At 46.0% G+C, this 27,487-nt stretch overlaps 1 protein-coding gene across 4 annotated transcripts in view; it reads left to right on the forward strand.

Moving 5' to 3' along the window:
* The window catches only part of LOC137425634 (large ribosomal subunit protein mL63), a 130,322-nt gene that overhangs the window by 38,206 nt on the left and 64,629 nt on the right, over window positions 1-27,487 (forward strand). For 2 of the 4 annotated variants that reach the window (XM_068114241.2, XM_068114242.2), the window contains exons 7-14: window positions 4,392-4,552; window positions 10,412-10,579; window positions 10,701-10,814; window positions 11,107-11,177; window positions 11,415-11,520; window positions 16,032-16,301; window positions 16,456-16,541; window positions 16,868-17,020. In XM_068114241.2, the coding sequence (XP_067970342.2) occupies window positions 4,392-4,552; window positions 10,412-10,579; window positions 10,701-10,814; window positions 11,107-11,177; window positions 11,415-11,520; window positions 16,032-16,301; window positions 16,456-16,541; window positions 16,868-17,020 (1,129 nt within the window). The remainder of the gene's footprint in view (window positions 1-4,391; window positions 4,553-10,411; window positions 10,580-10,700; window positions 10,815-11,106; window positions 11,178-11,414; window positions 11,521-16,031; window positions 16,302-16,455; window positions 16,542-16,867; window positions 17,021-27,487) is intronic. The other 2 variants (XM_068114244.2, XM_078776909.1) reach the window with 1 other exon arrangement.

Raw genomic sequence — 27,487 nt, forward strand, 5'->3', positions numbered from 1 at the left:
ATTCACGTTCGCATAACGTTCATTGTGACGATGTTCTCATTGTGACGATGTTGTTTTCCCGGGTGCCGCACAAACGGCTGCACCGATCCAACTCGTTGACCTCGGACAAACACCTTTTATAAGGACACGGGAGTGCATACAACATCGGGAGTACTAACTGCACGCGTCTTCAGTATCAAGCTTAAATCTGTCATGGCGGATCTGAAGAGCGGAATGCTTGGAGAAGTGGTGGGCTACTTCAGCATGAAGGAGGATCAAACGTTGACTCCCACACTGCCACATCCTGCTGATACTTGCTCCTGCATGACGTTATTTTCCCGGGTGCCGCACAAATGGCCGCACCGATCGAGATTTAACGGATGTTTATATAAATCGTTTTAAAGAAAAAAAGCCTTCAATTTCTGATATTTAGCCTTTTTATTTGGGCCTCCCAATTGAAGCCCCACCCATAGGGCGGGTACCGTTGCTAGTTGTTTCAATGGGGGAAAAGGGAGACAGCTAATTGTATTAATAGATACAGTGGAGTGTTCTCATTCTGTACAGTAACTCACGGGGATGACGTGTTATGCAGCTGGTGGAATACCCTGTGAAACTGTTCACAGTGTGAATGGAGCAATGTCTACTATCTGTTGGGATATCCCACAAAGCAATGTTTACGGTATGAACGGTGGGATATCACGTGGAGCTATTTGCAGTGCGAATGATGGGATGTCCCGCGAAGCATCCTGAGAAGCAATGTTTACCATCTGTTAGGATATCCCGCGGAGCAATGTTTACGATGTGAATGGCGGGGTATCCCGCGAAGCTCGCATGGCAGCGAAAGCCGTGAAAACGCGAAGCATAGTGCTGCGAATGTAGAAGCAGGTCATGATCGTGGCTCGTCGATGTTTTTTTGTGTATGGCCAGCTGCTTTGGGTGTGGCTGGTGAAAGATGGGTTTCATAACTGTCATGCTCAGGACTCATGAATTTTTATTTTTTGCACTTGCGAAAAACAGTGAATACATGGGAGATAGGGCCACAAATAGAGAAGCAGTTCGCAATTTATCAACCGCAAATTCGTGGAACCCGCAAATAGCGGAACCGCAAATAACGTGGTCCGACTGTACTTGCGATTCTTCGATTTCGTGAATCTTCAATTTCGCAAGTAACAAATAAACAGAACAACCAATTTTCAGTACCTTACTTGAAAAATCTAAGATTTTTGCAAGTAACAAATAAAATAAAAAATAAGCTCCGTCCACCTTTCGGTGGCGGAGGCAATAACTGTGTAGTGTCAGTTGAGGTGACATGCTTAATCTAAAACTTGAGTAAAAAGGTGACAAGTCATAATATTGTAGTTGGACTTTAAAGCTGTGTGCAAAATTTTCGTATGTTTCTTGAGTTCAAGGAATTTCTGGTTACTTTCATATATAGAATCATCTAGTTATTAGGAATAGTTTGTTTTCATGAATGTTCTTTCTCTGAATCTTTACTCTAATTCACGGACGTGTGTGTGTGTCGTGTCAGTGTGTCACGCTACTCCTACAGTTCTGTGTCGATTACATCTATACTTTCCACAGAGGATCAGCATGACCCCAATTGGTGTGGAGGAGTATTTTGATCTTTGCCAGTGGTCTTGATGGGGAAGGGGGAGGGGAGTAGAGTGGTTTCTGAGGACGCACATTCTCTATGCAGGGCTGCTTCCACCCTTTACAGTGCAGTATTCCTGTCCACATGTTTTCCATTGCAGTTTTGTCTTTTGATTTGGACAGTGAGAGGTATTTTGAATTACACGTTCGAATAAGGGTAATAAACATAACCCCAACCCCACCCCCCACTCTCCCCTATCCCCCCACCAGCCTCCACAACCACCCCTATTCCCTCCGTGCCCTGGCTGCTTCTATGAGGAGCACGTGCTTTCAGTGTATATATATAGATGGTAAAGCATATTGAGAGGGGAAAACAAAAGCCAGTCATCTGTTGCATAGATTTGCACAATTCGGTGTGGTGTTCTTCATGTATCACTTGTGCTTTGGTCCTTTCAATAAATTTCTGACTATGCCCTGCTCCCGGTTAGACATTGATTGATTAAAGGACCTTTGGAATTATTATACATATCTACAGCCATCTGACTTTGTCTCACCACTGAGTCCAGATGAGGGAGGCCCTGAGAATGAGGTGGACTGTGCAAATCCTCATCACTTGAAGAAAACCTGTGCACAGGTGCCTTCCATATCCACATCCCCCAAGTCTTGTGAAGATGGGCAAGCAGCGAAACAGCAGGTGCGGATGGATACCTTATGCTGTACTTTTAAACCTTTCAAACACCCCTGCTCGTATCAGTGCACGATAATCGTGCAATAAAAAGTTCCATAAGCATTTTCTCCTTCAACACGACCATGTCAAGTTATTGCAGGTGACAAATATCCTGTTCAGCAGTCGAAACAAAAAATGGAAAATGTCCACTTCAGAATGCAACCGGCACCATGTGATCAATTCTGTACAACAAAGATGGTGATTGGAAGATAACTACACTCATTGCTGGATCAATATTGCACCACTTGATGAAGCCCATCTGACTGAGGATGTCTTTGGTGTAAAATCAAAAATAAAGTTCAGACGAGAGAGATGTCCGAATTAAACCAGTGACTGGTTCATGATGTTGAGATTGCTTCTTGTTGGAATTCCATCTTCTCCCATCATCAGTAACTGCACCGTGAAAATGACGAAAGCTGATGATGTCAGATGAGTTGTATGAAAGACAAGATGATCTTGAATGCCTTCAATGCCCGTCAGGTTGCATCATCTAGCCTGCAAGGGAAGGAACCATTGCCCAATCATTGGGATATGTGGTGCAGAAAAGTACAGCATCATGTAATTGACCCTTCTTTGGAAATGTGTTCAACACCAAGTCCAAGCTGCCATTTCACTTCAGGACTGGTTTCCTTTATCTGCTGCCCCTGATATTAACTCGTACTGGGAATTCTTCCACAGAAACCTGTTCTCTTTTATGTACAGATCCATACCATCTCTTCTTCAGTTATCCTACCCTTCACCCTGCCCATTGTACACGGAATTCTGTGGTCAGGCAGTTGCCTTGAAACAACTTGCCCTCTCTTCATGGGAGACATATCTGACCAAAGGCAATCTCAGATCATTCCACAATGCCCGCAGCAAGTGTGTCCGCTAAGGAGATCCAGAAAAACATCTGGCCAACCTCAATAATGAACTTTCAAACTTGTCTCCCTCCTCTAAAACCTGGTGGGGCCTTCCTAAGTTTGTCTCTGATGTATGCTCCCCTCTATCCCTTCCATCACTACAAATGACATCACAGGTGACTGTTTGTGAAAAGGTCGAATGCCTCATTTCTGTGTTTGCTTCAAAACATTTAAGACCCCTTGTTCTCTGTACTCACGCTGTACAGTCTTTTTTTTTCTTTTCTTTTTGTACACAGATCGAGGCTCGTGTAAGAGCTAACATCAATCACAAAAAAACAAACGGACACACAAAACGTACAATAAAGGGAGCGGGAGAGAGAGGGAAGCACACAAGTTCAACAGCAGAGAACAGGGACATTGGAGGATCTGTGGGAGGGAGAGGGCTTGGGGGGAGGGGGCATGGGAAGGCAGGAAAGGGATGGGGGGAGGGGGGGAGGGGGGGGGAGAGGTATAAAACACATGGACACTGCTTGAACTTCCAGGAAAGAAGTCGGTATTTCAAAAAAGTGGATCTGTGGTGAAATTAATGGGGGTAGAAATAGTCAGTCTATTTAATGGAAATAACAGGTGTTCCTAATGTTTTGTACACTGAGAGTATTTCTCCACATGTTCACATCTGGATATTGCTCTTCTGCAATACATCAAATGTGTTCCAATACAAACGTTTTGAACAAAGTCGGGGTTATTGCTTGTAGAACATCAAGATGGCTTGGTTAAACTTGGAAGTTGTGTCTAACTTCCCACTTTGTGCTAATTTGTGCTGTGCTAGTTTTTCACCCTACTTAATTTTTCTACTTAACTTTTTTCTTTGATGGTTTGAAACAAAATTTGTATTTATTCAAAGTCTTTCATCAAGAAGGAAAACAAGTGAGATAGGTCCTCCCTCTCTTCTTTTCCTGTTCTTCATTTCCTCGATGTTGGTCCCACTGTCAGTTCTACGTTGCTCTTGCATGAGACTCGTTCCTGTAATGAAAAAGAAATATATGAAAATTCATTTCTATGAAATATGAAAGATGTGTGAAACTTTTTTCTCTTGTGTTTACAGTTGCTGGCTTTGTTTATTTTATTTTATTGTATATTTTTTTTCATTTTTTGGAGCTTCCACCTGTGCCTCTCCATGCTTGTCAACGCTTCCAAATTTCTTTCCAAATGCTGCAAACCACAAACCTTTTTGTGGCATTGTGTTCTTGCAGAGGTGATTGCTACACTACGAGGCCATTCGGGACTAGTAAAGGGTGTAACGTGGGACCCTGTAGGGAAATATGTGGCTTCCCAGGCAGATGACAAATCGCTTAAGGTCTGGAGTACATTGGACTGGCGGCTGGAAGCTTCGATCACCGAGCCCTTCCGTGAGGTACCCAGAATGCCCTCGTTTCTCGTATCAATTTTGCTCGTGCAGACTTGCTGTTCTCTGATTTTGCTCGCCGCGTCTTCTATGCACATTAAATGAGCGTTTTTCTCTTTTATTACATCCAGCTTCATCTTCTTGCTTCCATATACTTGAAGCTGTGAAAAATTGAATGTTTTTAATATGCAAGTGTCATTTTTGTAACTTTATGACATCTATTAAAATTACATTGTTTGATGTATGACTATAAGTACTGTATATTTATCTCCATGCTTTTTGCAAAAAACAAACGGTGGGGGGTGTGAGGAATGGTAATCGGCACTGTCTGTCCTTCTGTCCATCCATCATGCTATCTCCTAAATTGTTGGGCAGAAATTCACCAAACTAAGTAGTTATGGTCACCACGTGGCACAAAGGTGGAAGAGCAGCATCATTTTGGACTCGCCCTCTGAGGCGGGGTCAAAAGGTTGAATACCAAAGAAGAATGACCACAGTGGTCACAACCTGCGACAAAATCCGGTAACGGGCCGATTGGGAAATTCGCATTCAAAAAACTCTTAAGATGAACAGCACGATTGGGAAACACATTTAATGCGCTATTATAAAATTCACACATCTCACCTATGACAGCCTCCATCACGGTTATATCAGAACGAGCTCATTCGTCACATGGTCACGGATTGTTTTTTTGTTTTTTTGGATACTGAATCGAGGCTCGTGAAAGAGCTGACAACCGCGAGGGAAAGACAGCACAGGGGGACCACGAGGGAAAGACAGTACAGGGGGACCGCGAGGGAAAGACAGTACAGGGGGACTGCGAGGGAAAGACAGTACAGGGGGACCACGAGGGAAAGACAGCACAGGGGGACCGCGAGGGAAAGACAGCACAGGGGGACCACGAGGGAAAGACAGCACAGGGGGACCACGAGGGAAAGACAGCACAGGGGGACCGCGAGGGAAAGACAGCACAGGGGGACCACGAGGGAAAGACAGTACAGGAGGACCACGAGAGAAAGACAGCACAGGGGGACCGCGAGGGAAAGACAGCACAGGGGGACCGCGAGGGAAAGACAGCACAGGGGGACCGCGAGGGAAAGACAGCACAGGGGGACCGCGAGGGAAAGACAGCACAGGGAGACCGCGAGGGAAAGACAGCACAGGGGGACCGCGAGGGAAAGACAGCACAGGGGGACCGCGAGGGAAAGACAGCACAGGGGGACCGCGAGGGAAAGACAGCACAGGGGGACCAGGAGGGAAAGACAGCACAGGGGGACCGCGAGGGAAAGACAGTACAGGGGGACCACGAGGGAAAGACAGCACAGGGGTACCATGAGGGAAAGACAGCACAGGGGGACCGCGAGGGAAAGACAGCACAGGGGGACCACGAGGGAAAGACAGCACAGGGGGACCACGAGGGAAAGACAGCACAGGTGGACCGCGAGGGAAAGACAGCACAGGGGGACCACGAGGGAAAGACAGCACAGGGGGACCACGAGGGAACGACAGCACAGGGGACCACGAGGGAAAGACAGCGCAGGGGGACCGCGATGGAAAGACAGTACAGGGGGACCGCGAGGGAAAGACAGCACAGGGGGACCACGAGGGAAAGACAGCACAGGGGGACCACGAGGGAAAGACAGCACAGGTGGACCGCGAGGGAAAGACAGCACAGGGGGACCACGAGGGAAAGACAGCACAGGGGGACCACGAGGGAACGACAGCACAGGGGACCACGAGGGAAAGACAGCGCAGGGGGACCGCGATGGAAAGACAGTACAGGGGGACCGCGAGAGAAAGACAGCACAGGGGGACCGCGAGGGAAAGACAGTACAGGGGGACCGCGAGGGAAAGACAGTACAGGGGGACCGCGAGGGAAAGACAGCACAGGGGGACCACGAGGGAAAGACAGCACAGGGGGACGGACCACGAGGGAAAGACAGCACAGGGGGACCGCGAGGGAAAGACAGCACAGGGGGACCACGAGGGAAAGACAGCAAAGGGGGACCACGAGGGAAAGACAGCACAGGGGACCACGAGGGAAAGACAGCGCAGGGGGGCCGCGAGGGAAAGACAGCACAGGGGGACCGCGAGGGAAAGACACCACAGGGGACCACGAGGGAAAGACAGTGCAGGGGGACCGCGATGGAAAGACAGTACAGGGGGACCGCGAGGGAAAGACAGCACAGGGGGACTGCAAGGGAAAGACAGTACAGGGGGACCGCAAGGGAAAGACAGCACAGGGGGACCGCGAGGGAAAGACAGTACAGGGGGACCGCGAGGGAAAGACAGTACAGGGGGACCGCAAGGGAAAGACAGCACAGGGGGACCGCGAGGGAAAGACAGTACAGGGGGACCGCGAGGGAAAGACAGCACAGGGGGACCACGAGGGAAAGACAGTACAGGGGGACCGCGAGGGAAAGACAGCACAGGGGGACCTCGAGGGAAAGACAGCACAGGGGGACCACGAGGGAAAGACAGCACAGGGGGACCACGAGGGAAAGACAGCACAGGGGACCACGAGGGAAAGACAGCACAGGGGACCACGAGGGAAAGACAGCGCAGGGGGACCGCGAGGGAAAGACGGCACAGGGGGACCGCGAGGGAAAGACAGTACAGGGGGACCGCGAGGGAAAGACAGTACAGGGGGACCGCGAGGGAAAGACAGCACAGGGGGACCACGAGGGAAAGACAGTACAGGGGGACCGCGAGGGAAAGACAGTACAGGGGGACCGCGAGGGAAAGACAGCACAGGGGGACCGCGAGGGAAAGACAGTACAGGGGGACCGCGAGGGAAAGACAGTACAGGGGGACCGCGAGGGAAAGACAACACCAAAGACATTCACACATCTCACCTATGACAGCCTCCATCACGGTTATATCAGAACGAGCTCATTCGTCACATGGTCACGGATTGTTTTTTTGTTTTTTTGTATACTGAATCGAGGCTTGTGAAAGAGCTGACAATGGGGTTTAACCTCAATGCAGTCATTCAAAAATTACGTTGCACTATTTTTGATCAAATTTAACCCCATGTGGTGTGTTAGTTTAACTCATGAGTGAAGCGCATTTTACTCAGTTGTGGAACAGGTAACAAAAGACGCATGCCACAGTGGCGGATTAACGCATGGGCACGCAGGGCACACCTGGAATGTGGTCAATTACCAATCAGCTAGCTATCGCTTGCTATGCCAACCGTTCCTTATCATCAGTTTCGTTGGAGTGCTTGTGCAGACTTGTGCTTAAGCCACATGGCGAGCCACTTAAGCCACAAAAAAAGAAGTTATTACCCTCACTTGATCTCGCCAGAGGATATGGTATTGCATTTGAGCGCGTTTGTTTGTCTGTTTGTCCGCACAGACTAAATATGATTTTCTCTGCAACCGTTGATCCAATTCACATGAAGTTTTCACCATAGGTGCGTCTCTTCCTGTAGAATGATTAATGGTAATTATGACGTCATAGGTCATGTTGTACGGGCACCAACTTGGCAAAACTGAAAAACGATGCACCTCTATCTTCGAAAGCGCTGCATAGAGAAAAATGAGACGTGCCTCATAGTAAAGAACTCCATGGGGATAACATATGTTAATGATTATGTCACAGGTGCCTCCATTATGATGTCATAATTCGACAAGTACAAAACTTCATCCGATCACTAAAAACACGTCCTGGCGGGGGTCTGCAATCTCTGCTCTTTCTTGTTTTATTTGTACTGTAATTTGGTCAATAAAAAGAATGACCGCAGTGTGGCCACAACCTGCATCACAATTTTGTTTTTTTGCTGCCTCTGTCCATTCAACTCCTTCATCCATGCTCTTCAAGGTGTTATACAATTGAGCTCTGAAGGTCTTCACAGTTTGGTTCAAGATGAGTTACGAATCTGATGGCCAGCTGGGTCTGCTTTCAGTCAACCAATGTGCCCACTCCGAACAGGAGTGGCAGGAAGGGTGATTTTATTGCCCTCTCTGGAGTATATAGATGACAGTATATCTAGGCTATGGCCTCAAGAACATCAGAGGTTTATTCATTTAGTTTCTTTTTTTTGTATACAAGATCGAGGCTCGTGTAAGCTAACATTAATCACAAAATAACAAACGGACACATAAAACATATAATGAAGGGAGCGGGAGACAAGATGGAGAGAGAGACGGAAGCACAAGTACAACAGTAGAGAACAGCGACATCGGGAGATCTGTGGGAGGGAGAGGGTTTGGGGGAGGGGGCAGGGGAATGGAGGGGTGGGAGAGGTAAAAACAAATGGACACTGCTCGGACTTCTAGGAAAGAAGTCGGTATTTAAAAAAAAGTGGATCTGGGGTGAATTAATGGGGGTAGAAAAGATCAAGGTTTTGGATGGGGGCAGATAAGAGATGGTGGTGAACAGCTGTTTTAAAGAGCTGGAGGGAGAAGTGGGATTGAAGAGAGTGAGGGAGTTTGTTCCAGAGGTGGGAGAAAAGCAGAATAAAAGAGTGAAGGTGAGCAAAGAGTCTTGATTTTTGCAGTTTCACCACAAGAAGGTTGCTGGCAGATCTTGTGCGACCTGACGGAATATTTGTAGAACAGAGCACAAAAAGAGCTGGGAGGAGCTAGGCCGGAGAGGAGTCTGTAGAGGACAGAAAGTCCACCAACCTGCCTGCGGTGAGTGAGTGTAAGGCCCTCGGAGTCAGCTTATTCGTGGGAGATTCCAATGATTCTAAAAGTAAAATAAGTTAATAAATATACATGTATGTGTTTTTGGGGTTTTTTTTGCCCCATCTCTCAATGGTGAAAAATCACTTTTAAAATATTCTCGTATCATTATCCGAATTTGGATCACCAAAATCGAATCAAATAGTCTTTGTTACACACCCAACCTGTCCACTAAATTTTGTCTGAATCCGTTCTCAAATTCTGCTTGCAGACAAACAGCCGTGTGAAAACATACCCTCCGTCCACCTTTGGTGGTTGAGGCAATTACGGGCACATTTTAAAACATCTGAAAGTTAAACTTTGTATATATGCAACCAAAATTGGGGGACGCATGAAATATGCAACTATATTTTTTGGATTTGACCCCTTGTTCATACCCCATGTGGAGATTTGTGGTCACAGGAGTCAAAAGGACCAAAAAAAAATGTAAAATTTGATATTGGGTCATTCCTGGTGGAACCTTTTGCCATCTTTCCACCTTGCTTTAGGTGGGAAGCGTGGGGATTTGTGATGGCGCGCCATCGACTTCGCTCTATTCAGTTTTTATCAATTATTCCCCACCTCCCTTGTTGCAGAAATGTGATGAAATCTATTTATTTGTTGCTGTGAATATTTAAAAAAAAAAAATTGAGGTGTGGTTTTTGGAGGATGGAAGCAAATTTTTTACATTAGTATCGAGTCTTTCATATGGTGCCTTTTCCTTCACCTCTCTGTTCTGCTGATTAACATACTGCCGCTCTCCTCCTTTCAGAGCCACACCTCACCTCAATTTATGTGTGTGTATATATATATATATATATATATATATATACATACTGCCGCTATATTATATATATATATATATATATTTATATATATATATATTTATATATATATATATATATATATATATATATATATTTATATATATATATATATATATTTATATATTTATATATATTTATATATATATATATATATATATATATATATTTATATATATATATATTTATATATATATATATATATATATATTTATTTATTTATTTATTTATATATATATTTATATATATATTATATATTATATATATATATATATGCCTTGTCTTGCCCTTCTGAATTTGCCCTGTCATTCTCTTTTCCATATTGGTGTCCTTTTTCATTGGTGTTCTGTCAAACTGTTTCCTGGTGGTGTCAGTGTGGTGGAACCACTCAAGTTCTACGACTGGGTTGGTCCCCGGATGGGCATTACATCGTTTCTGCGCATGCCATGAACAACTCTGGGCCGACAGCACAGATTGTTGAACGTGAAGGCTGGCGAAGTTCCATGGACTTTGTGGGCCATCGGAAGGCAGTGACTGTGGTGGTGAGGAAGGGAAACTAACTACGAAGCCTTCAAACTTCCATGGAGTGTTGGTGACTAAATTGGTGATTTGGATGTGCGTTATTACTGAGATCATCAAATTGTCAATTTTATATTTTTATAGCGATTCAACCCAAAGATTTTCCAATGGAAGGCACGTAATGGTGGAGCTGACAAACCTGGATTCCCTTACTCCTGTTGTGCAATTGGAAGCAAAGATCGCTCACTCTCAGTTTGGGTGTGTTTAACGTCGCATCATTTTGCATTTCTCCATCCTTTCCGCGACTGATATTACCCTTACCTTCCACCTCTTATTTGCTCTTTCCCGGCTTTCCCTTTCCTCATCCAGCATGGCATCATTACGTGCATTGTTGTGACTCTTCATGCTTCCTATCCTTACATCCTTGATTTTGTATTTATGTACTGTAAGCCATAACCACTATATGCATACATGGTACTCCTCTTTACACTTAAATTTATCAACCCTTACCAACCAGTGTCAAACTGTTCCCTGTTTTTCCATACCTTAGTTGACCTGCCTGAAACGACCTTTGGTGGTTGTTCATGACCTTTTTGACAAATCCATCATGGATATTTCATGGTGAGAATACTCGACCTGCATCTTTTATAACAAACTTGTGTAACAATGACACTTCTATGCCAACAATAGTTTTTCCCTTTAATACTTGCAATGTAAAAAATTGATGGATCATACGTGTAGCATAAAATATTGGACAAGCAATTTGAGAAGAAAAAAAACACCGTCACCTGGCCACCACCATGCCCCAAAGGCTGTTGCTGTCACTCTTGTTTACCAGCATGAACATTGTCTTCCTAGGAATGTTTCTGGTTTTGAGATGCTCGTGTGCTCCATGGATGGCTCTGTCGCCTTCGCAGAATTCTCATTGGAAGAACTTGGCAACCCTCTCTCCCAAGAGGAAAAGGTAAATCTCCGATGTAACCTCGTTCTCCATTTGCCATGACTTTATTTCACCACATGATAGCAAATCATTATGCTGTGAATATACAAACCCCCAAAACACAAGGCCTCTTCCATTATGAATGGTCACATATTCTTCAATCAAAATGAATTTTTCGCCTCTGTTTTGAATCAAGTCAAGAAATGATACCGACTGATACTCATCTTTCCTCAGCATCTGCTCGCTTAGGTCATTCATGCAAAAGAAAATCGATCAGTTATCTTGCCGTGATGATTCTATTTGACAAGAACGACTGGCGGTCTAATGGAACAAGAGTGTGCATGGAATCTTTTTTTTTTTTTTTTTTGTACACAAGATCGAGGCTCGTGTAAGAGCGAACATCCAACAACAACAACAACAACAACAACAACAGGCATTTTAAGGCCATTTTCCCTGCAAGAGCGGGGGTTAGCCTTGCGGTCCCCATGACAATCTTCTCCATTTTGCCCTATTTTCTGCATCTCCCCTTGTTAACCCCCTTGCCCGCATTTCTTCTTCCACCATCTTTAGCCAAGTCTTTCTCGGTCTTCCCCGTCCTCTACTTCCTTCTACATTCATTTCCATCACTCTTCTCAACCAGTCACTTTCATCCTTCCTCAACACATGACCAAACCATCTCAAACTTTCTCTTCACAACATCCATCACAGGCTCTATTCCCATCATCTTTCGCAATTCATCATTTGTCTTCCTCTCTCTCAACGATACTCCGCACATCCACCGAACCATTCGCATTTCCACCCTTTCCAGCCTTCGTTGCTGCTCTACGTTCATTACCCATGTCTCGCTCCCATAAATCATAAAACTTCTCACACATGCAGCATAAACCTTTCCCTTCAGCTTCAACGACACTCCCCTCATCATCAGCACGCCACTCAGTTCCCGAAACTTCTTCCATGCACATCTCACTCTTGCAACCGTTGCCGAGTCTGATCCACCTTCTCCATTCAGCATGTCTCCTAGGTAACAAAATGTTTTCACACCTTCCAGCTTCATGCCATCTCCAAGATCCAACTCAACATTTCCTCCATCTGCAGCTCCCTCTGTGCACACCTTACACTTGAATGTAGCTGCCACACTGGTTAATGACCCTCTCAAACCACTACATTTTTGCTGAACCCACTCAGCACACATTGAACATTGAATTTAATTCACTCCGACACCCTTCCTGCACACAGCACACGGCCACTTCCCAGTTCTTTCCACCTCACCACATGCTTTACCACTTGCCATCACCTTCATTTTTCCCGATATTCAGCTTCAGACCTTTTGTCTCCATACATTCCTTCCACTTGTTCATCTTCTCCTTCAGTCCATCCATACTTTCTGCAATCAACACCAGATAATCTGAATACAACAACGCCCACGGTAAACCCTCCTTTACGTTCCGAGCCAGCACCTCCATCACAGCTACAAATAGTAGTGGACTTAGTACCGACCCCTGATGCACTCCCACCTTCACCTCAAACTCACCACTGTTCCCGTCCTTCGTCCTTACAGCTGTGCGCGTTTGTACATTGCCATCACCACTCTGATCAACCATTCCTCCACTCCTAACTTTCTCGATGCCCATGTCAATACTTCACGTGGAACCCTATCGAATGCTTTCTCCAGATCAACAAACCCAAGAAACAACTTCTTCCTCTTCTCCATGTAATTCTCCTGCAACTGCCTCACAATAAAAAGTGCGTCTGTCGTTCCTCTTCCTGGCATAAATCCAAACTGCATTTCGTCAATCTTCACTTTATTCCTTATTCTCCTCTCCAACACCCTTTCCAATACCTTCATTTCATGCTCCAATAACTTTATCGCTCGATGCGAGCCACAGTCCAGAGGGTCACCTTTCCCCTTGTATAGAGGGACGAGGGTACTCAGTTCCCAATCCACTGGAATGCGGCCTTCTTTCACCACCAGCTTGCAGATCTGTGTCATTCTCTTCACACCCCAATTTCCCGCTGCCTTCAACATATCTCCCACAACTCCCGTCGGCCCTCCCGCTTTTCTACTCTTCATTGCTTTTATCGCTTCCTCAACTTCCTTCTCCGTTATCTTCTCTGCTGGTCCTAAAACTGGGTTATTCTCTATGTTGCCATCCCATTCATTCTCTGCATTCAACAGTATTTCCATATATCTCTTCCATCTTCCTTTAATTACATCTGGGTCCACAACGATTTGTCCCACTTCATCCTTCAAGCAACTCACCCCCATCACATCACACCTCTCTTTCGCTATCTGCTTTGCAATCCTGAATACCACTCTCTGACCCTCTTCCAAATCCAAGCGTTCTCCGAACATTTTTCTACATGCCTCCTGCGCCTTTGCTACCTCTTTCTTTGCAGCCTTCTTGGCTGCCTTATAACTTTCATGCTCTGCCTTTTCTGCTCCCATACCCTTCGCCTTCTGCCACTCCTTGAACTTCTTCCTCTTCTTGTCAATCTTCTTTCCAAATTCATCATCCCACCACCATGTTTCCGAGTGCCTCGGTGGTGCTTTTGTCCATCCACATACCTCACCAACGACTCCCAACAGACTATCTTTCATTGACATCCAACCACTTTCAAGCTCAACCACATCATCCTCTACCATACTCAGCCTCTCTTTTAATGCCTCCCTCACTATCACCTCTTTCAACCTCCACACCTTCATTCTCGGTTGGTACTTCACCCGCCGAACTCTCCTCGCACCTTTCACCCTTATGTCGCAGACAACCAAGTGGTGCTGTGCAACAGCCTTCTCCCCCGGGATCACCTTTGTGTCCAGGAGGTGCACCCTATCTCGCCTACGCACTAGCAGGTAGTCAACGGTTGTCGTCGACCTACCTGACGTGTATATAACAAGCTTATTATCCTCTTTCTGGAACTGAGTATTACAAATCAACAAATTAGCTCCATCAGCAAACTCCAAAGTCCTTTCACCTTCTCCATTTCTCACACCATATCCGTAAACCCCATGAACTCCCTCAAAACCGTCCATACTCCTTCCCACATGTCCATTTAGGTCTCCTCCTACCACAACAACTTCCTCATCTTTCACGTTTTCCATCAGCTTCTCTATTGCACACCAGTATTTGTCCTTCTCTTCATCGCTCCGACCAACCTGCGGAGCATATCCCGAGATGACGTTCACCAAGAGCTTTCCAGTCATTATTTTCACCATCATCAACCTTTCACTCACTCTAGTCACACTCACCACACTGTCTACAAACTCCTCAGAAAACAGGACACCAACACCATGCACGCCTTCTGGGCACCTTTGCCACACAAACTTGTATTTCTGTCCCTGCCTACCCTTCACCATTCTCACACCACTTCCCTTACATCTCGTCTCCTGCACACAACATATGTCCACTCTTCTTCTGACCAATACTTCCACCACTTCTCCTGATCTCCCTGTCATTGTCACTACATTCCATGTCCCAAACATCAGAAACCGATGTCCACGTCGGGCATCAAACGTTTCGTCGTCATAAATGGAGTGATTTCCACCCTTGCTTCGATCGGGTTCCCCACCTTGAGTTTTGACGAGAGGGAGTGGGGTCCCCCATGGGGTACTTCGGGCTGTACCCTGCCCATATGTAGTTGTAATTGTCATGGTTCTCTTTTTGAGGCAATGTTTTTATGGCTGGATGCCCTTCCTGACGCCAACCCTTTTAGTCGCCTCTTACGACACGCAGGGATACGGTGTACCTATTCTAAACCGGGGTACACACCGGGTAAGAGCGAACATGAATCGCAAAATAACAAATGGACACATACAAAACATATAATAAAGGGAGCGGGAGACAAGATGGGGAGAGAGGGGGAAGCACACAAGTACAACAGTAGTGAACAGGGACATCGGGAGATCTGTGGGAGGGAGAGGGCTTGGGGGTGGGAGGGGGAGGGAGGCATGGGAAGGGGGTGGGGGGTGGGAGAGGTCTAAAACACATGGATGCTAGGACTTCAAGGAAAGAAGTCGGTATTTGAAAAAAGTGGATCTGGGGTGAAATTAACGGGGGTAGAAAATATCAAGGTTTTGGATGGGGGAAGATAAGAGATGGTGGTGAACAGCTGTTTTAAAACCTGGAGGGAGGAGTGGGATTGAAGAGAGTGAGGGAGTTTGTTCCAGAGGCAGGAGAAAAGAGGAATGAAAGAGTGAAGGTGAGCAGGTGCAAGCCTAGAAATGAGGCAGAAGACAGAGAGACCACCGACCTGTCAGCGATGGTGAAGTGATACTCAGCTTCATCACGAGAGATTCCAATGACCTTGAAAGCCTTGGTTTCCACAGTCAAATGTCAAGCTTGTTGTTTTTTTTAATGTACATTATTCAGTTGGTGGGATGTTGGGGCCATTTTCTGTGCCAATGTTGTTGCACTAAGGCATTCACAAATAGAACACACACGAACACACACACGAACACACACACACACACACACATGCATACACCAGAACCGGTGTATGAAAGAATATCTCAGGTTGAATGTTTATGTGGTGTGCAGAATGCAATTCATCAGAAGACGTACGGAAAGTCGTTGTCCATTTCTTCTGAGCTCACAATTGGCTCGACCGTTATTGAGAGTCCAGCAATGCTGCACCTGCAACAGCAGCAGTGGGGGGCAGAGGAGAGACCAGGAATTTTGCAGGAAGGCCCAGCTGCAGAAGAAAGGGTAGAAGGGACTGGTGAGGCAGGAACACCAGGAGACCCCATGGGCTCCGCCATGCCTTATCGTACTGTTCTTAATGGGGAGAGCTTGGAACAGATCCGCAAGGTAATCCTGGAGCCTGTTGCTCAATTCATCATGTTCTTTATGAGAACTTTGTCTTTCCTTGATTGCTTGTCTCACTCTTTTGTGAGGAAAAAAACCTTTTTGTTTCTGTTTAATTTAACCTTTTGATCCAACAACTTTCCTTTCTATAACTCAGAACCTGCTTAAAAATCAAAAGGAGACGAGGACCCCAGATGGCCGCCGGAGAATCACTCCACTATGTATTGCTCAGCTGGACATCAGGTTTCGTTATTTTGTTTTTGGGCCTCCATTAAAGATACCAGATCTTCTTTCAGTTGCTCCAAATGTTGTTATGCTGATAGAGAATGATTTGATAATGATTTAACTGAGAAGGATAAATTTGATAATTGATAATGATTTCATTTAACAAGTGAAGGTAATGATGTTTCTTTTTTTTTCAACCTTAAGTGTTTCTTATTTAATTTGGAGTTAAAGAGAACATTTAATACTTTGCCTGGTTCTCTTATCAAAAATAAATAAATCATGAAACAGTTTAACTATGAAATTATTCTCTGTTGCTTTGTGTTTCTTCCACGACACTTCCACAGCGAGTACCAATCCTCAGCATTCTCCAGCGTTCCACTAGCCTCATCTGTGTCTCAGTTTGCTCTCTTTAGTTCAAATCCATCCTCTCCAGTCCCTGATGGAGATGCAGAAGTTTCAAATCCCATCGTTGCTCAGCAAGAACCTGACAAACAAAGGTATGGGATACGGTAGTTGTAACAACAAAGTTCCCAATCACTCTAGTTACCCTTGTCTCTCTTCCAGTCTTGTTCCACTGCTGCTTCAGTCAAGTGTCCCTCCCCAGCTCTACCAGGGTGAACGTGTTTATCTGTCAACCCCCTCTTTGTCGACCTTTTTGAAGTCGTGTCGTCTTCACCTGTTGACATCATTGTAGCAGCATAGCCTGTATGATGAAGTTTAATATTTGGTTACTTACCGCAGTCTCAAGCAATAAAACGTACTAATGAAGACAATTTAAGAAGAACACATTCGTGGTCCTTTATTTATTTTTGGTCACTACAAAATTTAAATGTCACCTAATTTGGTTTCTCTCTTTCCGATTTCCCCAAGTCGTGGACCTTCAATAATGTGTTTGAGGACACCTCTTTGTTTTGTTTCCTCTTTGTGTTGGACCCCCAATTGGAAAACATTGCTCTAGTACGTCACGATTGCTTGTTTCTGAGAAGGTTGTCTTTGCATGCATCAGATAATGACATGAAAAGCTTTTGTGTTTCCATGGATTTCTGGTTTTTTTCTGCATCCGAGTTATTTCCAAAATTTGTGGATATATGATGTAAACATTCTGGTGGAGGTATGGAGGGATGAAGGAGGTGCATTTTGTCTTGGAGAATATTCTTGATTTATTAATGCCAAACTGGCATGCCTCGGCTGGATATGCTACAGCCACAATTTGTTAAGTCCTTGTCTTTTTTTTTTCTTTTTTTTTCTTTTTTTTGTATACAAGATCGAGGCTCGTGAAAGAGCTAACATTAATCACACAAAAAGACAAAACCGACACACAAAACACAAAAAACAAAGGGAGCGGTAGACAAGATGGGGAGAGAGGGGGAAGGACACAAAAGAGAGGGGGAAGGACACAAACACAACATTTGAGAGCAGGGACATCGGGAGGACTTGGGGGGAGGTGGGAGAGGATTAAAACATATGAACACTGCAAGGACTCTGGGGTGAATTACCGGGGGTAGAAAAGATCAAGGTTTTCGATGGGGGAAGATAAGAGATGGTGGTGAACAGCTGTTTTAAAGACCTGGAGGGAGGAGTGGGATTGAAGGGAGTGGGGGAGTTTGTTCCAGAGGCGGGAGAAAAGGGGAATGAAAGAGTGAAGGTGAGCAGAGAGTCTTGATTTTGGCAGTTTAACCAGAAGAGGGTTGCAGGCAGATATTGTGCGACCTGAAGGAATATTGGGGGGACAGAGCACAGAGAGAGCTGGGGGAGCAAGGCCGGAGAGGAGTCGGTAGAAGACAGAAAGACCACCAACCTGCCTGCGGTGAGTGAGTGAAAGGCCCTCGGCGTTGACGACATCGCAGGAGATTCCAATGATTCTGAAAGCTTTGGCCTCAACAGCGTGAAGCCGAGCAAGGTGTGAGGCAGGAGCACCAGCCTAGAGGGGGGAACAGTATTCCATTGAGCTGCGGATGAAAGCCTTGTATGTGGTGAGGAGCTCAGGTGTGCCAAGGAAGGACTTCGCACGACGGAGGATGCCCAGTCGGCGACTGGCTTTGGAGGCCAGCTTGGAAATGTGGTTTTCCCAAGAAAGATCATGGCAGATAGTGAGACCCAAAAGCTTGAGCGACAGAACTTCTTGGAGAGGATTGTTGAGAAAGTAGATGGGAGGGTTGTCCAGTCGGTCCTTTCGGAGAGACATTGTAAGAGTGTGAGATTTGTCAGGATTGAAAGACATGTTCCATTTGTTTGACCAGTCTGTGATTTTGTCCAAGTCTGCAGAGAGTGAGGAGGCTGCAGACTGCCGATCTGAGGGATGAGGAATGGAGCGACAGAGAGTAGAGTCGTCAGCAAAGAGATAGAGAGGATTTTCAAGAGAGTCAGAGAGATCATTGATGAAGACCAGAAAAAGCACAGGGCCCAGAACACTACCTAGGGGAACTCCAGCCTGAACAGGAAGAGGAGATGAGAGAAACCCATTCAGGGCCACACATTGACTACGACCAGAGAGGAAGTCCGCCACCCATGCGTGGAGATTTCCATGGATACCAAAGGAGGAGAGTTTGGAGAGCAGAGCAGGGTGCCAGACCGTATCGAAGGCACGTGAAATGTCAAGGGAGACGGCTCTAATTTCCTGTTTGGCGTTGAGGACCTCCATCCATTGTTGAGAAAGCAGAAGCAGCATGTCCAGAGTAGAGTGACCAGGTCTGAAACCAAATTGATGATCAGAGATCAAGCCATTGGAGAAGAGGAAAGATTTAATATCTGAAGCAATGATGGATTCCATGACTTTGCTGATAATTGGGAGAAGGCTGATTGGTCTGTAGTTGCTGGGATCTGTTTTTGCACCTTTTTTGTGCAAAGCGGTGATGTTGGCTGATTTCCAAGCAGATGGCAGATGACCTTGAGCAAAAGAGAGGGTGAAGAGAACAGAAAGAGGGAGTGAAAGTGCAGAAGAACATGATTTTAGGACCCGTGGGCTGATGCCGTCAGGACCAGTTGCAGAATCAGTCGAGGGTTGCCAGAAACTTTTCCACCTTGTCAGGAGGAAAGGACACAGAGTCCAGGAGCAGCTGGGTACGACTGGGTACGGTGGGTACAGAGAGGGATGGGTTTGGGACACAAGATTTAGAGGCAAACACAGAGTTGAGGCATTCAGCTTTTTCACGTGCGGAGTCAGCCGTTAAGCCGTTTGAGGTGAGGGAGGGGATGGAGGGGGAACAAACACCAGAAACAGATTTGACCAGACGCCACCAGGATTTGGAAGAGGGAGACAGATAAGAGAGTTCGGTCTTGAGAATGGTGAGATATTGTTTCCTGGCTCTCCTGAGGGTGGACACACACTTGTTTCGGGCTTTGTGAAAGGAAATGAGATTTCCTTCCGTTGGATTTGCTTTCCAGGAGACGAAAGCAAGTTGTTTCAGGGCAACAGCCTCACCACAAGATTCCGTGTACCATGGACGGGAGGAAGGGTATGACAACTGAAGACGAGATGGTATAAATCTGTGCATGAGAGAGAGCAATTTACTTTGAAAGAATTCCCAGGATGAGTTGATGTCAGAGGCGGTAGAGATGGGAGACCAGTCCAGATGATTGATGGCTGCTTGAAGACCGTGCCAGTTGGCCTGAGTGAAATGCCAGACTCGTCGACGCTGAGGAGGCTCTCTGAGAATGGTCAGAGAGATGTCCACTTTGACAAGCACATGATCAGATGAGCCGATTGGAGCAGAAGAAGAGCAGCAGACATTTTCAGGGAAGTTTGTCATAACCAAATCCAGAAGAGAAGATGCTCCGTTGACTGAGATCCGGGTCGGGAAATTGACAGATTGTGTCAGTCCCAGTGAGTCGCAGAAGTCCTTTGCTGAAGAGCCATGGCTGGTGAGAGAGATACCCACACCCAGCCAACTGGCATGGTGACAATTGAAATCACCACATATGAGGAAGAGAGAGTTGGGATGGGTAGATAGAAGTTGGTCCATATTATCAGACAGTGAGATGTAGATGGAGTCATCGCTGATTGGTGGACGGTACAACACACATATGAACAAAAGGTGGGAGCGAAGGGGAAGCCATAGCCAAAGGTATTCCTGGGGGTGAGGTGGAGAGAGGGCAGTGGAGGGCGAGTGAAGAAGAGAGTTTTTTATAAAGATAGCAACCCCACCTCCAGGACGAGGCTCAGGTCTATCATACCGGAGGAGGGAGTAACCAGGGAGAGATACCAAGGCATCAGAGACATCATGAAGGAGGAAAGTTTCTGTTAAGCAGATCACATCTGGTTTGTCAGAAGCAACCTGTATGGAGAGGTCAGTCAAGTTTGAGCGAAGGCCCCGGATGTTTGAGGTCCATACCGTTAATGAAGAGGAAAGGGGAGCATCGGGTCCAGAACAGGGGGGGGGGGGGGAGGGGTAGGGTAAGATGTGGAAGAGGAGGAAGAGGTAGGGAGAGCTGTTGAAGGTGTGTCAGAGATTTCAGAATAGCTTGGAGAAAGGGAAGAATGGGGCGGACAAAAGGTTTGATGGAGATTGGGTGAGGCACAGTGAGGTGTTATTTGAGGAGGGGGAAGAGCAAGGCAGAAGGTTTGGGGAGATGAAGGTGAAAGTTGGAAGGAGGAAGAAGCAGGGAGGATGCTTTGAGGAGGAGGGGTGAGAGGGGAGTCTAGGAGGGGAGGAGCGAGGGAGAGTCTCGGAGGGGAGGGGTGTGGGGGGAGTTTAGGAGGGAGGGGAGGGAAGGGGCAAGGGGGGAGATTTGAAAGGGATGGGTGATGGGGAGGATTTGGAGGGGAGGGGTGAGATTGGATTTTGAAAGGTGGACGATTCATGGGAAACGAACATTTTTTGCAAAATGAGTTTGAGACCTTCGAGTCAAAAATACGTTTGAGGACACTGGAGGAGGGATGGAGTTCTGGATAGTTTAGGGAATGTAGAAAGGAGGAACTGTAAGAGATGGTATTATATATATTTTTTGGAATGAATAGATTTGGTGAGCAAGACGAAAGCATCCTTTTGTAGGAAAAGAAGAAAAGGGTGTTATAATATATGAGAGAAAATAGTTGTTCAGGGGAGAGATTATACATTTCTAACCGCGTGATCGCGAACGAAGAACGAACGAACAAAAAGAACAAATAAACGAATAAGACCTGGGAAGGAAATAGTTTTTTTGGGGTTTTTTTTTTTTTTTTTTTTTTTGTGAGTACAGATATTAAACAAGGAGGTACGGGGTGAACAACTGGGACGAAACAGTGAACGAAAATAATTTCACCGCATTCGACGAATCGCTGAGAGAAAAACAAACCACAAGGTCGGAGACGGTACGGTAGTCCAAGCCTACGAGTACTAGGCCGCAGAATACTCGATACCATTAACCGACGATTGTGTATACATGTACGAAAAATTAGCACCGAAAATTTTCCAAAACATACGCTATAGGTACATACACCGAAAGATAGATACAGTCTCGACAAAAACACGATTGAGAAATATCACTTAGCTTCGAAAGCGTGAGCGCATGGAGCAGCTTCGAAAAGACGTGACCTCGCCGTGATCTCGCGTCTTTGTTAAGTGATTGCTGATTAGTGAAGAGAGATAATCTGGCCTATCAGTAAGTTAGTGTGTACTGTTTGTCTTGCCATCATTGTAGCAATGGTGCAGTGCTGTCCTTTTCCTAACATGACCATGTGGTCAACTTCAAGGAATTGGACAAAGGCATTAAAAATGGAACCCGAAAGGCCGTGAACTCAAATTTTCTAAATCAAAAAATCAAAAACTAAATGCAAATAAAAATTAAATAAAAAATAAAAATTTCGAGGTTCGTAGGTGTTTTTTCTTTGTTTGTTCGAGGTTTGTAGGTTTGTAACAAATTTCGTTTGTATCCTGACAGGTGGGAAACCCCCTTTCTCCCACTCTCCCCTTGATATTTTTCTTTTTTCTTTTTTATCCCCAGCCCCACCCTCCCCAAATGAAGTACTGTCATGTCGGATGTCTATGAGTAAGATGACTAAAGTGTTTTAATGAATTGGACTATGCGTATATGATTCCACAGTAAATTGGAAGGAGTAATTGTCATCTAATTCATTTTGTCAAAAAATATCATTTGATTAACGTCTCACTTCAGGACTGGTCTCCTATATCTGCTGTCCCTGATATTAATTCAGCCTTGGGATTCTTCCACAGAAACCTGCTCTCTTATACAAAGATCCATCCCATCTCATCTTCAGTTATCCTACCCTTCTTCCCACCCATGGTGTACTGAACCCTGTTGTGAGGCATTTGCTTCAACGAAACAACTTGCCTTCTCTTCCTGGTAGGCAAACCTGACCAAAGGCAATCTCAGATCATTCCACAAAGCATGGAACAAAACAGTGTGTCTACTCTCAGGAGAGCCAGAAAAAACATGGACTGTCCAACCCCCAGATTGAACTTTCAAACTTGTCTCCCTCCTCTAAAACCTGGTGGGCCCTTGTTAGGTCTGTCTCTGGGGTATGCTCCCGTATCATCCCTTCCCTCACTTGAAATGGCACCCCAGCCGACTCTGCTCGTGAGAAGACCGAATGCCTCAATTCTGAGTTTGCTACCAAATATTGTCCTCAACCCCTCGCCCTCTGTAACCACCCTTCCCAGTCATACCCACTGCTCCTGGACTCTGTCTCCTTTGCACTTGAAAAGGTGGATACATTTCTGGCACCCCTATGTTCTAATTCTGCAACTAAACTAGACAGCATCACCTCACGTGTCCTATAAACCTGCTCTGCTGCTCTTCCACATCCTCATTCTGCTCTTTTCACCTTATCATTTGCCTTGGGTCACCTATCTGCTTGGAAATCTGCCAACATCACTGCATTACATAAAAAGCTTCAAAAACCGATCCCCTTAACTACAGACCTCTCTGCTGTTTTTTTTTGTTTGTTCTTTTCAAAATCACACAAATCACCCAAATCACACAAAAAGTCAAAGCGACACATAAAACATATAATAAGTGTTGCGGTAGAGAAGATGGGGAGAGAGGGGGAAGAACACAAACACAACATTTGAGAGCAGGGACATCGAGAGATCATTGGGAGGGAGAGGGCTTGGGGGGAGGTGGGAGAGGTATAAAACATATGGAAACATATGCTTGCTTGCAATCATCAGCAAGGTCATGGAATCCTTCATCGCAGTTGACAAATCTTTCCTTTTCTCCAATAGTCTGTTCCCAGGTCATCAATACTGATGCAGACCAGGTCACTTTACCTTGGACATGCTACTCCAACACTCTCAACAATGGATGGAGGCCCTCTATGTCAGACATGAAATCAGGGCCGTCTCTCTAGTCTGAGCATATCTCCATTTTCGATACAGTCTGGCACCCTCCTTCCTCTCCAAACTCTCTGTATACAACATCCAAGGCCAACTCCACACTTGCCTTACTGACTTCCTCTACTCTCGTAACCAACATGTGGCACTCGACAGAATAATTTTATCTCTTTTTATCTTTTGATCTTTAATAAAAATTTTATTTAATAAAAATTTTATTTTATCTTTAATAAAAAAGATAAAAAATTTATCTTTAAAAAACTCTTCCTCACTCACCCTGCACTGCCCTCTCTCCACCTCACCCCCAGGAATACCTTTGGCTACGGCTTCCCCTTCGCTCCCACCTTTTGTTCATATGTGTGTTGTACCGTCCACCAAACAGTGATGACTCCATCTACATCTCGCTGTCTGATGATATGGACCAACTTCTATCTACCCATCCCAACTCTCTCTTCCTCATATGTGGTGATTTCAATTGTCACCATGCCAGTTGGCTGGGTGTGGGTACCTCTCACCAGCCATGGCTCTTCAGCAAAGGACTTCTGTGACTCACTGGGACTGACACAATCTGTCAATTTCCCGACCCGGATCTCAGTCAACGGAGCATCTTCTCTTCTGGACTTGGTTATGACTAACTTCCCTGAAAATGTCTGCTGCTCTTCTTCTGCTCCAATCGGCTCATCTGATCATGTGCTTGTTAAAGTGGACATCTCTCTGACCATTCTCAGAGAGCCTCATCAGCATCCACGAGTCTGGCATTTCACTCAGGCCAACTGGCACGGTCTTCAAGCAGCCATCAATCATCTGGACTGGTCTCCCATCTCTACCGCCTCTGACATCAACTCATCCTGGGAATTCTTCCAAAGTAAATTGCTCTCTCTCATGCACAGATATATCCCATCTCGTCTTCAGTTGTCATACCCTTCCTCCCGTCCATGGTACACGGAATCTTGTGGTGAGGCTGCTGCCCAGAAACGACTTGCTTTCGTCTCCCTCAAAACAAATACAACGGAAGGAAATCTCATTTCGTTTCACAAAGCCCGAAACAAGTGTGTGTCCACCCTCAAGAGAGCCAGGAAACAATATCTCTCCATTCTCAAGACCGAACTCTCTTATCTGTCTCACTCTTCCAAATCCTGGTGGCGTCTGGTCAAATCTGTTTCTGGTGTTTGTTCCCCCTCCATCCCCTCCCTCACCTCAAACGGCTACACGGCTGACTCCGCACGTGAAAAAGCTGAATGCCTCAACTCTGTGTTTGCCTCTAAATCTTGTGTCCCAAACCCATCCCTCTCTGTACCCACCGTACCCAGTCGTACCCAGCTGCTCCTGGACACTGTCCTTTCCTCCTGACAAGGTGGAAAAGTTTCTGTCAACCCTCGACTCTCATTCTGCAACTGGACCTGACGGCATCAGCCCACGGGTCCTAAAATCCTGTTCTTCCGCTCTTTCACTCCCTCTCTGTTCTCTTCACCCTCTCTTTTGCTCAAGGTCATCTACCATCTGCTTGGAAATCAGCCAACATCACCGCTTTGCACAAAAATGTGCAAAAACAGATCCTAGCAACTACAGACCAATCAGCCTTCTCCCAATTATCAGCAAAGTCATGGAATCCATCATTGCTTCAGATATGAAATCTTTCCTCTTCTCCAATGGCTTGATCTCTGATCATCAATTTGGTTTCAGACCTGGTCACTCTACTCTGGGCATGCTGCTTCTGCTTTCTCAACAATGGATGGAGGTCCTCAATGCCAAACAGGAAATTAGAGCTGTCTCCCTTGACATATCACGTGCCTTCGATACGGTCTGGCACCCCGCTCTGCTTACCAAACTCTCCTCCTTTGGTATCCATGGAAATCTCCACGCATGGCTGGCGGACCTCCTCTCTAGTCGTAGTCAACGTGTGGCCCTGAATGGGTTTCTCTCATCTCCTCTTCCTGTTCAGGCTGGAGTTCCTCAAGGCAGTGTTCTGGGCCCTGTGCTTTTTCTGGTCTTCATCAATGATCTCTCTATCCCTGGTGTTGGGCTAGTGGCTAGGGTGTCAGCTTAGGATCCTAGGATCCTGGGTTCGAATCCCGGTCGATCGCTGAATTAACGCCAGGGGGGTTGACTCAGCCTGTCATCCTTCCGAGGTCGGCTAATTGAGGACCAGTTCACTGGTAATTCCCTGTTTGTCGTTAAAGGTGGCAAAAAGGGTTGGCGTCAGGAAGAGCATCCGGCCGTAAAACATTGCTTCAAAAAGGGGACCGAAAAACAACAACAACCACGGTTCCCGAAAAAGGCCAACCCCCGCTTGCGGGGAAAAATGGCCTCTGAAGGTGGTTTTTTTTTATTTTTATCAATGATCTCTCTGACTCTCTTAAAAATCCTCTCTATCTCTTTGCTGATGACTACTCTCTGTCGCTCCATTCCTCATCCCTCAGATCGGCAGTCTGCAGCCTCCTCACTCTCTGCAGAACTGGACAAAATCACAGACTGGGCAAACAAGTGGAACATGTCTTTCAATCCTGACAAATCTCACACTCTTACGATGTCTCTCCGAAAAGACCGACTGGACAACCCTCCCATCCACTTTCTGAATAATCCTCTCCAAGACGTTCTGTCACTCAAGCTTTTGGGTCTCACTATCTGCCATGATCTTTCCTGGGAAACCACATTTCAAATCTGGCCTCCAAAGCCAGTCGCCGACTGGGCATCCTCCGTCGTGCGAAGTCCTTCCTTGGCACACCTGAGCTCCTCACCACATACAAGGCTTTCATCCGCAGCTCAATGGAATACTGCTCTCCCCTCTGGGCTGGTGCTCCTGCCTCACACCTAGCTCGTCTTCACGCTGTTGAAACCAAAGCGTTCAGAATAATTGGAATCTCCCGTGATGAAGCTAACTCCAAGGGCCTTTCACTCACTCACCGCAGGCAGGTTGGTGGTCTTTCCGTCTTCTACCGACTCCTCTCTGGCCTTGCCCCCCCCCCCCCCCCAGCTCTCTCTGGGCTCTGTCCCCCAAATATTCCTACAGGTCGCACAAGATCTGCCTGCAACTCTCTTATGGTTAAACTGCCAAAATCAAGACTCTCTGCTCACCTTCACTCCTTCAGTCCTATTTTCTCCTGCCTCTGGAACAAACTCCCTCACTCTCTTCAATCCCACTCCACCCTCCAGGTCTTTAAAACAGCTGTTCACCACCATCTCTTATCTTCCCCCATCCAAAACCTTGATCTTTTCTACCCCCGCTAATTTCACCCCAAATCCACTTTTTTGAAATACCAACTTCTGTCCTGGAAGTCCTTGGTGTCCTTGTGGTTTATACCTCTCCCACCCCCTCCCTCCCCCTTCCCACGCCTCCTACCCCCAAGCCCTCTTCCTCCCACACATCTCCCTGCTCTCAAATGTTGTGTTTGTGTGCTTCCCCTTCTCTCCCCATCTTGTCTTCCGCTCCCTTTTTTTATATAGTTTGTTTGTCTGGTTGATTTGTTTGTGAAATAAATGTTAGCTCTTTCACGAGCCTCCATTCAGTGTACAAAAACAGAAAAAAGAAAAAAAAAATTCTTCTCCCTGTCAAGGCTGGAGTGCTGCAAGGCAGTGTTCTGAGCCCCCATCCTATTCCTAATCTTGATGAATGATTTATTTGACTCTCTGGAAATCCCCTTTATCTATTTGTGGAAGACTCCATCCTTCAGACAGGCAGGCTGCAGCCTCTTC

This window comes from Myxine glutinosa, chromosome 4 (genome assembly GCF_964187855.1).
Source record: "Myxine glutinosa chromosome 4, kmMyxGlut1.1, whole genome shotgun sequence".
Lineage (NCBI taxonomy): Eukaryota > Metazoa > Chordata > Myxini > Myxiniformes > Myxinidae > Myxine > Myxine glutinosa.